The following is an 11,346-nucleotide window of genomic DNA, read 5'->3' as shown; positions in this document are numbered from 1 at the left end:
AAAGGTGCTCGGCCTCCAAACTATTTTCTTTGTGCCCCTCCCCCACCGGCCTCCTCCCTTTCTTCCCAAAAGTATCTCTGGCGTAAAATGAACAGGGAGAGCTGGACATCCAGGTACTTAAGCCAGGAGCTGTTTCTGAGTCCTGGTGCTGAGGCCCAGAGCGTCGTGGGTGAGGTGTCCAAATGTACCACCAAATTGGAACTTATATCCTGTGTGGCCAAGACAGTGTCTTTGTAGCCAGAGGCATGAGAAATCCACTTAATTCTCAGACAGCCGCGTAGACTCGCCAAACTGCCCTCTTAAAAATCTGCTCCCGACTCCCCTCTGGGATCTGCCTCAGTTTCCTCTCTAAAGCTAAACCACACACAGGCTCTGACATCTTTCTTTGTTCCGGTACCCGCCCCAAACCACCCCACCTTCACCCACACACCACAGTTCCCAAAGCCTCTCAGAGACTCTCCTCACCAGGCACGTAGCCTCCATAGTGGGGTAGAAGCCCCAGGTTCTGAAAGTTAGGCCTGGGAGGTGGAGGAAGAGGTTTGGGGTCCTTCCGCACCCTGCCCCGTGAACACGTCTGCCCAAATTCCTGCAGCGCCTGGTTGGTGAGCACAGGGAAGCCGGAGCCAAAGAGGAAGCGCGCGCGGGGCACATAGCCAGTGAAGCCTGGGGCGGGGGAGGGGGTGAGAGGGGGAGGGTGCCGAGTCAAGACATCTCGGGTCTCCCCGTCCCTTTGGTCATTACCCACTCTCCTTCACCTGACATGAAGAACTTGTGGGGATCTGTGTCATCCATGGAGTAGGGGGAAGCCTTGTGAGAGAAGTCGATGAAGCAAAAGGAGTCAGTTCAGGCTCCCATGAGAGAGCCAAGCTCATGCCCTGTACCCACAGGCACGTTCTCGGTTCCCCACGGGGCTCCCAGGCCTAAGCACAAATGCCCGCCCCCAACCACCCCCACCCCACTAGCCTGGGCTCCTCCTATCACCTGTCCCACCTTCTGCTTCAGCTCCGCCTCCTCTGCCTCCTCCCCTTGGTCTTTCTCCGCCTCTTCCTCTCCCTCGGCCTCCTTCGGCAGTTCAGGACCCACTTGCTCCCTGTGCCTTTGTGTAAAGACATCCATAGCTTCAGCCCAAACCTGGTTGCAATTCTTGGCAAAAGCGAACTGCGCCTGTGGTATAAAACCTAACACAGAGAAAGACGTGTTAGTTCAGGGCACAAGCTCTAGTAAGGGGACTGCCCGTTCAGGCCACTGTACACACCTGTGTACCCAGGGATTGTGCCGGAGCTGAGCCGTTCGTGCCCATGCCTGGGAGGTAGCCTGCCCCTGGAGGTCACAGGGGATCTGGGAGACGACTGGATGGGAGGCAGAAGCGTGCGGTGGGCAGGAGGCCAGGCTAGGCCAGGAGGGCCTCGAAGCAGCTCACCAGTTACCTGCCCGTAGGTCTGGCCCATGCTGAACCGGAGCAGTGGGCAGTGTCCAGTGTACCTGAGGCACAAGGTCCACCCCTTAGCTCCGGGACTGACCCCACCACCACCACCACCATCCTTACAGGGAGGCGGCAGCAGAGCCCTGCTCTTGGTGTGTACTTGCAGCAAGTACGTTTCCCCCGCTTTGTTTCTTTTTAGACAGGGTCTCACTTTGTAGCCTAGACTGACCAAAACACCTGTTGATCCTTCTCCACGCCACCCCATGCTGGGATGAGGCAGGCGCCAACCACCCCTTACCCCCAACTTGAGTGTGTAGGTCTATTTATTTATTGGTTTTTCAAGACAGGGTGTCTCTGTGTAGCCTTGCCTGTCCTGGACTCGCTTTGTAGACCAGGCTGGCCTCGAACTCACAGTGATCCGCATACGCCACCACTGCCAGCTTGTTTGTCTCTTTCTTTTACCTACTAGGGACTGAACTAAAGCTCTGTGCATGTTGGGTAATTAAGCATTTAATGGCTGAAGCAGCCACATCCCAGCATGGTTTGCAGTCCTCCCTGCTTTCACCCTGTCTCCGTGGAGAAGGCAACAGAGCTTTGTTGGACCCAGCTGTTCTAGCCTCTAGATTCCCCTTCCTGTACATCGCCACAGATACCGCAGTTCTCAGACCAAGATGTCAACCTGACCCCAGCGTCTAAGTGACCCAACTCCTCTCTCCCCAAGCCTCAATTCCCAGAAGCAAGCAGGAGAGCGCTCTGAGAAGTCTTACCCTGGAATATAATGCGGATTGCGTGGGCTAAACCCCGGGATGAAGGTGTTGACCATAGCCGTGGAAACCCCAGCAGTACCAGAAGGCACTCTGGGCCAGCCCGCCTCTGCTGTGTGTACCGTGTCCAGGGTTATGGGGCCAGAGGAAGGGGGCGGACTGAGGGTGGAGAAGGCAGACGCTGGTGGTGGGTGGGGTTGCTAGGGTAACGCCCACAGAGCTAGAAAATAGCAGACTTCTGGGTCAGCCCTGGGACCAATGCTGTCCTGTCACTTGGGGCAGGGCAGAGGCTGAGAGGAGCAGCTGCCAGACTCCATCCCAAGAAAGCCTGTAAGTGGGAGGTGAGGCGGTGAGACCTGTAGGGCCGCCATTTGGCTCTATCTCAGAAGATTCCCGTCTTAAGGCCCTTCCTGGCTGAAGAGCGAGGGCCATGGTGCCATGGGAGGCTTGCGGAAAGAGCTGGAGTTCCACAGAAAGTGGCTTCCAGGAGAGTTGAGGTAGCCCAGAGGGGAGAGAACAGGGGTGGAGGACAGGGCAGCCCTAGAAATCCTAGGCATGGTTATTAAAATAAATTGCATTAACACAAGGATTATTTCCTGGATGGCTGCTATGATCTGAATAATGCTCAGCTCGGCTCCCCACCCACCCCCCTGCCTCCCAGGATGGCAGAATGCCCTATATGGAAGTTCTGCAAGCCGTTGGGTAAGACTGAGCCACTGCCCTCACACCTACAGATGGCACCGCTTATGTCTGCTCTGAAGCCCAGATTAACATATACAAATGTACTGGAGCTAGGCAAGTCCTCTGCCACCCAAGGGGTGTGCCCCAGGGCACAAATGTATAGTGTTCTGCCTGCATGTACACCTGCATGCCAGAAGAGGGCACCAGACACTCATTACAGATGGCTGTAAGCCACCACGGTTGCTGGGAATTGAAATGGCGACCTTTGGAAGAGCAGCCAGCCAGTGCTCTTAACCTCTGAGCCATCTCTCCAGCCTCACAAACACTTTTTTCTTTTTAAAACTCCATAGAATGTGAAACCAGAATTGTGGAGTCCGGACAGGAACTGGGGCCTGAGGCCAGGCAGGCTTTGACTGCTGAGGGCCTCAACCTCTTAGAGCAGGTACCTTAACTTCCTTTGGTCCCAACTTTTCCAAACTACAGTGGGGAAGATTAAAATACCTGAGCTTACTAAGGCTCGGAGGGTCAAGGACCTCGCTGAGGTGAGTGAAAGAAGTGGCTCCCCAGGCTGAATTTCCAAAAGCATCATCAGTTAAAGACTTTGAAAAGTAAACAGGCTCAAAGCTAGCAGTGGTGGCACACTCCTCTAACGGTAGCACTTAGGAAGCCGAGGCAGGAGGACTGCCTGCTGGGCTACATGGTGAGACCCTGTCTCAAAACAAACAGCTAGCCCAGATTTTAACGTCACTCCGCACTGACCGTGCACCCGAGTTTTCTTGACTGTGACACGGGAAGGTGGAGTTAGTACTTCATAAAGTAGCATCATGATACACACAGGTGCTCTGTGTCTGTTTTGTGCTAAGTTGCCAACTTAACAACAACCCATAATATTTTATGGAAATGGGGGTCGGGGGTGGGAAGAGGCAGGAGCAGTCACAGATGTGGGGGAAACTGAAAACTGGAAAGGTTAGAATTCAAAGCTGAGGGTTAGAAAGGGGTGTTCTTTCCTCAGGGGGTGGGCAGAGGGTAGCTGAAGACAGTCTCCTGTAGCCCAGGCTAGCCTCACACTAGCTATGTAGTTGTGGATGACCTTGAACTGCTGGTCCTCCTGCCTCCACTTCCTGAGTTGTGGTTATAGGCATGGGCCACCAAATCTGGCTAGAGATAAGACTGTTCTGCAGAAGAGACAGCAGCAGCTAGCGTCAGGGAGAGAGTGAAAGTGAAACCACACACTTAAGCAGAGTGGCTCAGTGGCAGGCCACTTTCCTTGTACACACAAGGCCCTGGCTGTGTCCCTGGCATTACAAGATTTGTAATTAGAAACAGACCGTGTAAATTAAGCAACAGGGTAGGCGCAGGAGACATAGCTCAGTTGGCAAGCACCTGCCTATCATGCGTTAGGCCCCGAGTCTAGTCCCTATATATTTGTATTCATTGTGTGTGGTACCAACCCCCACCCCATAATCACAGCACTGGGGAGATGATGGGGGGGGGTGTCAGGGGTCAGGTCAAAGTTATCTTTAACTGCATAGGGAGTTTGAGGTTAGCCTGGGCTACATGAAAAAACATTAGACTTTGCTTAGATTTATGTTATTTATGTGGGAAAGCGTGCTCTAGTGAGCGTGATAGCCTTAGTATTCCGTCTCTGTGTAAAGAATGTTTCTAAGCCCTTCAAGGGTATTCTAACCTGGGAAAATAGTGACCGGCTAGCAGAACTCTCACTGCCTCTCTCCTGGGGGGTCACTGCGGAACACTACTCCAGGGAACTGCCATACCCAGCGCTCAGTATTGGGTGTGGCTGCCCACCTACAAAATGAAGGTCCTGTTAGGAAAGCAGCAGCAGCTTGTCCACGCCAAGCAGCCTGCTGGGTCAGATTGCCATCACGGCTCTCTGTCCTCCCCTGATCCTGTCCAGGAGTTGCTCTAAGTTTCACATGAATCGAATCACAGGGCAGTCACTTGACTGCTAGGTCACCCCTCACAAGCATGTATCTCTAGAAGGAGAGTAAAAGCAGGGTATGGTGGTGCCGGGCATGGTGGCACAATCCCAGCACTTGGAAGGCAGAGGCAGGTGGATCGCTGTGAATTCGAGGCCAGCCTGGTCTACAAAGTGAGTCCAGGACAGCCAAGGCTACGTAGAGAAACCCTGTCTCAAAAAAAAACAAAAACCAAAAAGGCAGGGCATGGTGGCTCACTTGTAATCCTGACCCCCTGGAGAGTAAAGAAAGACTGCCAAGAGTTCAGAGCCAGCCTGGGCTATAGAATTAAGCCACTAATCCTCCCTCCACCCAAACCCAATAAAAATAGAAAATCAGAAGACCGTGAAAAAAAATTCTACCAAAATCACAACAAAAAGTGAAAAGATTAAACTCCAAAAGATTATATAGAGAATAAATATTTATTAGCTAAAAAAAAAAGAAAAAAGTAGAGACCGGAGAGATGGCTCAGTGGTTAAGAGCACTGGCTACTCTTCCAGAGGTCCAGAGTTCAATTCCCAGCAACCACAGGGCAGCTCACAACTGTTTGTAACTCCAGTTCCAGAGGATCCTACACCCTCACACAAACATACGTGCAGGCAAAATACCAATGCACATAAAACAAAAATAAATAAATCATTAAAAGGAGAAATGTTTAAAAATAATAGATACTAGGGCATAATTCCAGAAGTTAGGAGATAAGGTTGATAGAATCGGGAGTTTGTGATCATCCTTATCATCCTCAAGTACATAGCAAGTTCAAGGTCAGCCAAGACGGTCTATTAAAAAAAAAAAGCGCTGTCTGCTTTTCCAAAGGTCCTGAGTTCAATTCCAGCAACCATATGGTGGCTCACAACCATCTACAATGAGGTCTGGGAGCCTTCTTCTGGTACTCAGGCACACACACAGGCAGAACACTTGTATACATAATAAATAAATCTTCAAAAAGAAAAGAAATAAAAAGGAAATGTAAGAAACATGACTTACCCAAAGTATGGTGGAGGAAAATGTTTACCATAAATTCTCGGGAGAGCACAGTCAAAGGCAGGGGCATCCGGGAGAGTCCAGGGTGGTCCCAGGGAGAGAGGCAAAGGTAGGAAACAGGGGCAGCAGCCAGGAGACCCAAAGGGACAAAGAGAGCTGGTAACCAAAATGGTTGGATTGTATAGAGAAGAGCAGCCCAGCCCCTCCCAGACTGGAAAGTAGGGTGGGGTATGCCAGTCAGGAGAACCCTGTAACAGGTAGGGACTGAGGGATGCAGGGAGAACCTGGCTGCCAGCGTCAGCTTTCATATATTAAATAGGTACCTCAGCCATCTGCCTACCGCATAGGGCTATCCTCACCTGTAAGTGCCATGTGGATTTAATATTAGAAAGTTACCTCGTGTATGGTTGTTTAGGAAAATGCTCTCTGTACTACCACCTATATATAAAGTCAAAACAGACTGCTTAAATAGAACTTAACTTGGATCACTGGAGTCTGGGCAGGCGTGATTTGAGCCAGAAACACCAAAGACAGCTACACATAGACGCTTCTTGTCCCAAATACCTGGAAGAAATACTGTAACCAAGGAAAGATTTCTTTTTCTTTCTTTTTTTTTTTAAGATTTATTTATTCATGTATATGAGTGTTCCATCTTTATGCACACAAGAGAAGAGGCAATCAGATCCCACTGTGGATGGTTTTGAGCCACCATGTGGTTGCTGGAACTTGAACTCAGGACCTCTGGAAGAGCAGTCAGTGCTCTTAACCTCTGAGCCATCTCTCCAGCCCAAGGAAGGATTTCTTTTATTCATGGTTTCACAGATCTCAGCCCATCTAGCAGCCCACATCATAAGCACAGCTCAGCCAGAGCATGGCTGCTGACAGAAAGGGGCCTGGACAAGGAGTCAGCGATTGCTTCCAACCAGGCCCCACCTTGCACAGTTCTACCACTCCTGGGGGTGAATTCAAAATTTTAATCTATCAATGGACACTGGGGAAGAGTCTCTGTGTGACTACACAGAGAAACCCTGTCTCAAAAATAAATGAATAATAATAATAAAAAACAAAATGAAGGATCAAAACCCTATTATCCTATCACTCAGGAGGCTGACACAGGAGGCTTGCTGTGCTTGCTGTGAGTTTTACATAGCCTGGGCTATAGAGTGAGACCACTTTTTTTCTTTTTTTGAGACGGGGTTTCTCTGTGTAGCCTTGGCCATCCTGGACTTGCTGTGTAGACCAGGCTGGCCTCGAACTCACAAAGATCCACCTGCCTCTGCCTCCCAAGTGCTGGGATTATAGGCGTGTGCCACCACCGCCCGGCTGAGACCACTTCTTTAAAAAAAAGAAAATGCCAGGAGGGGGCTGAGAGATGGCTCAGCAGTTAAGAGCACTGGCTGTTCTTCCAAAGGACCTGGGCTCAATTCCCAGCACCCACATGGCAGCTCACAACTGTCTGTAACTCCAGTTCCAGGGGACCTGACACGCTCACATAGACATTATGTGCAGGCAGAACACCTATAAAGTAAAAATAAATAAATTTAAAAGAAAGCCGGCGGCAAGGGAGACTATTTACCATCCACCACCACTGTCTTATGTGTCACAGTGAAGCTCTTAGCTGAAAAATTGGGAGTCAAACATGTAAATATTAGAAGGAAAGAAGACCATAGAAAATATCTTAACTTGATTTTGAGTGCAGGCTTTGCACACGCAGGTAAAATGGTCAGACAATATTTTAAAAAGAATGTTCTGGGGGCATCCGGTGTAGCCCCAGGTTGGAGTCCTAGAAGTGAAAACAAACATTCAACAACAAAACCCTCTTTGTAGAAGAGTGGTTCCCGAGCTGTGTGTCGGGACTCTTTGGGGGTCAAACAACCCTTTCCCAGGGGCTGCCTACGACCATCCAAAAACAGAGATATTTACATTACCATTCATAACAGTAGCAAAATTAGTTATGAAGTAGCAACTAAATAATTTTATGTTTGGGGCTCACCACAGCTTGAGGAACTGTATAAAAGGGTCACAGCATCAGGAAGGTTGACAAGCACTGTTGTAGAGACTAAAGGATGAAAGGGCCAAGGCACTAATTAACACGCAGACCTAAAAAAGAGGCTACTTCAAGAGCCCAAGCAAGAGAGACATACGTGGACCACTGAGTCAGAGGTAGCTGGCACATCTCAAGTGCTTGTGTTGCACACAGATTTCAGAGGTGCCTCGTCCAGTGTTTGCTGAGGAGCTGGGTACAAAAGAAAGAGGAGACAGAGAGATAGCTCAGTTTCTTCACCCGAGTATTTAATAGGATTTACTGAGATAGGGAGACACTTAGAGGAAAGTTGGCACTAAAAGAAGAGTCAAATTTTTTGTGCCAGGCAGTTGTGGCACACATCTTTAGTCCCAGCATTCAAAAGGCAGAGGCAGGCTGGTCTCTGAGCGCAAGGCCCGCCTAGCTACATAGATCTTGTCCTTTAAAAAAGTTTTTTTTTGTAGCCACTAATTTGTTTTGTTTGTTTTGCTTAAGATAACTCAGTCTGGCCTCAAACTCTCTAAGTAGCTGAAAATGGCCTTGAATTACTGATTCTCCCACCTCCATCTTCCAAATGTTGGCATTATCCTATTATTTTTAAAAAAGATTTATCATGTATACAATGTTCTGCCTGCATGCATCCCTGCCCACCACAAGAGGACATCAGATCTTATTATAGATGGTTATGAACCACCATGTGGTTGCTGGGAATTGAATTCAGGACCTATGGAAGAGCAGACAGTGGATTTCTGTGAGTTCGAGGCCAGCCAGGTCTAAAAAGTAAGTCCGGGATATCCAAGGCTACACAGAAAAACCCTGTCTCAAAAAAAAAAAAAAAAAAAAGAAAATGTGAACTAATGCTTGACATTAAGAAATTATTTGGTTTGATTTGGCTTGATTTTTAAAATAAGCTCTTGCTATGTACCTAGACTGGCCTCAAACTTACGGTTCTCCTGCCTCCATCTCCTGAGTACTGGGATTATGGGTATTTATCTGACTTTCATTATTGTTCTTTAATTTTATTTTGCATTAATGTGTGTTTGTATTGTGTTGTGAAGGCACATGTCAGGACACATGTGTGAAGGTCGGAGGGCAAGTCTGTGCAGTTGATTCTGTTTCCACCATTGCCTGCACTCCTGGCTTCAGAGGCAGGCCATCATGTTCTTGAAGCAAACAGTACCCTTGAACCATCTTGCCAGCCCTATTATTAGTTTTTAGAGGCACAACAATGACACTGTGATTTTGTTTTAATGAAGAATCTTTTTTAAGATCAGTAATACATTGAAATACTTATTGATAAAAGAAAGCTATAGATATTCACCAAATACCTGGGGGCCTTGGGCAGACATATACATGAAACAAGATTGGCCAGGAATTACTCCCAGGACAGTCACAGGTGCAGAAAGTATCTGAAAGCAGGTGTATGTGTGTGTGTGTGTGTGTGTGTGTGTGTGTGTGTGTGTGTGTGTGTACACATGAATATCCAGTAAGCTAGAAACCTAACAATGAACCTGGCTGCTACACTACACTATACACACACACACATGCACACACACACACACACACACACACACTCACAGGGCTTCCTGTTGCACCTCCCAAGCAAGTTAACATTCCTTCCACTCTTTTATTAGTTGTATCTTAGTTCAGCCTTTCGTCCCCCAGAGGATGCAACCACCACATGGCCTTCTCCTCCCTTACAATGACCACCACCGCGCTCTTCCTAAACTCAGGGTGAAATTACCATCACAAGCATTCACCCTCAAATATGAATGGGCCAGAATCCAGTGTGAGTTAAACTTACTATGACAAAGTTAATTATTCTATAGGCACAAATTTCAACAGTCTATAGACCTTGCACAAGCTATAGAAAACAAATTCCCGGGCCTGGAAAGGATGACTCAGCGGTTAAGAGCACTGGCTGCTCTTCCAGAGGTCCTGAGTTCTGTTCCCAGCAACCACATGATGGCTCATAACCATCTATAATGTGATCTGATGCCCTCTTCTGGCCTGCAGGTGTACATGGAGTACTCATTACATTAAATAAATAAATCTTTAAAAACAAGCAAACAAACAAATTCTCTCCAGGCGTAGGTGGCACATACTTGTGAACCCACCACAGGAACGTCACAAATCCAAAGCCAGCATGGGCTACTGAGCAAGACCCTGTTTCAATCTCTACCCAAAATATCACAAATGGGTTCTCTTGAAGTGATGGATATGTTTTGCTGAGACCAAAGTCCCTGGGAAAATGGACACGCACTGGCCTACTCCACTGTCTCCAGAACGACTGTACATGACTCTTCACTCTTCTCTCTCCAAACCTGTATGATTCTTTCCCTTATACGGTGCACCACAACTAACTGTCTTTCTCGCCACTCGAGACCGCCTCGCACGCTCAGATGGCCTCGCCCCTATCCCGCCGCGAGGTGGCAGCCGGCTCACGGGTGCCCGCAAGACTTCGGTCGGGATTCAGTGACGTCACTCAACCCCTGGCGCTGATTGGCCGCTTCACCGACGACCTTGAGGGGGAGGAGTCACCGGCCGAGCCGGAAACGTCGGGAAAACAGCGACGGCCACGTCCCGAGACGGGGCGTGCGCGCTCAGAGGCTCCCAACCGCTGTAGAGGCCTGCACACCTCCTCCTCTGGCCTGGGGGTGGGGTGCTGGGGGCGGGCAGAGTCGCGTCTACGCGATCCGGGGCGCAACCTGCTGAAAAGGGGTCACACCGCCGCGGGCTGGGCGGCAGCGAGAGCAGGAGGAGGAGGAGTCATCATCTTGAGAGGAGGGGTCACAATGACTAGCCGAGTCACACTCTGAGAGGTCTCTTTTAGTGAGAGGAACATAAAGAGGAGGCGGGGGGTTGCAGCACTGAGGGGCTTTGGGGTACACACGGATGTGGCGCTGCCATCCCATGGAAAGGTCCCCCTGAAGGAGAGCGGGCTCCGAGAGGGCAGCGGCCTTTTGAGGAGGCGGGATCTGACAGAGGGAGGGGCTTCCTTGCAGGTGCAGGCTTCTTAGAGAGGGTCATTAGGACAAAGAAGAGGGTGGCCACCGGAACCTGAACTTTTACTTAGGGGAAATCGGCATGGAGTGAGGAGGGGTCCGGGCAGGTCAGGGATGCTGCGGCCAGAGACCCCTTACAGCCCCAGGTACCACGGCCGCCCGATAAGACAGGTGTTAGCGAGCCTTGAGGTTTAGGGTGTCAGGGTCAGGAGACCCTAAAAAAAATGGGCAGTGTGGGTGGGGCGCAGACCAAGCAGGCAGCGCGGTGATCCTTGGAGCCCAGGGCGCTGGCGGCTTCGCGCCCACAGCCAACCCGTAAATCCTCCTGTTAATTCACGCCCCGGCCTACGTGCCCCTGCGTACCTGAGGGGGCGTGGCCGGGCGGCATCCCGGGCTCCAAGGAGTTAACCGCAGGCCGGGCCCAGCCCCGCCCCGGGCAGGCCGCGCAGCCTGAGCCCCGCGGCGAAGCGGAGCAGCAGCAGCAGCCGCC

The 11,346-nt window shown here is 50.1% G+C and overlaps 1 protein-coding gene across 1 annotated transcript; it reads right to left on the bottom strand.

Moving 5' to 3' along the window:
• Positions 1–104: 104 nt before the first annotated feature.
• Fam166b (family with sequence similarity 166 member B) lies at positions 105–1,517 on the bottom strand. The gene is made up of 5 exons (XM_051157260.1): positions 1,256–1,517; positions 991–1,178; positions 756–807; positions 466–663; positions 105–209 (listed from the first exon to the last, which is right to left on the bottom strand). The coding sequence occupies exons 1-5, from the start codon at positions 1,446–1,448 to the stop codon at positions 118–120; spliced, it is 723 nt and encodes a 240-aa protein (XP_051013217.1). The 5' UTR covers positions 1,449–1,517; the 3' UTR covers positions 105–117.
• Between the last annotated feature and the right edge of the window lie 9,829 nt (positions 1,518–11,346).

This window comes from Acomys russatus, chromosome 2 (assembly GCF_903995435.1).
Source record: "Acomys russatus chromosome 2, mAcoRus1.1, whole genome shotgun sequence".
NCBI classification, from domain to species: Eukaryota; Metazoa; Chordata; class Mammalia; order Rodentia; family Muridae; genus Acomys; species Acomys russatus.
This window is presented reverse-complemented; position numbering and strand designations above follow the sequence as displayed.

Coding starts and splice junctions, on each gene's coding strand:
- Fam166b (XM_051157260.1), bottom strand. CDS start 1,448: ATGGGCCAGACCTACGGGCAGGTAACTGGTGAGCTGCTTCGAGGCCCT. Junction 808..990: donor AGGCGGAGCTGAAGCAGAAG/GTGGGACAGGTG, acceptor TTCTCTCACAAG/GCTTCCCCCTACTCCATGGA. Junction 210..465: donor CTATGGAGGCTACGTGCCTG/GTGAGGAGAGTC, acceptor TTGGCCACACAG/GATATAAGTTCCAATTTGGT.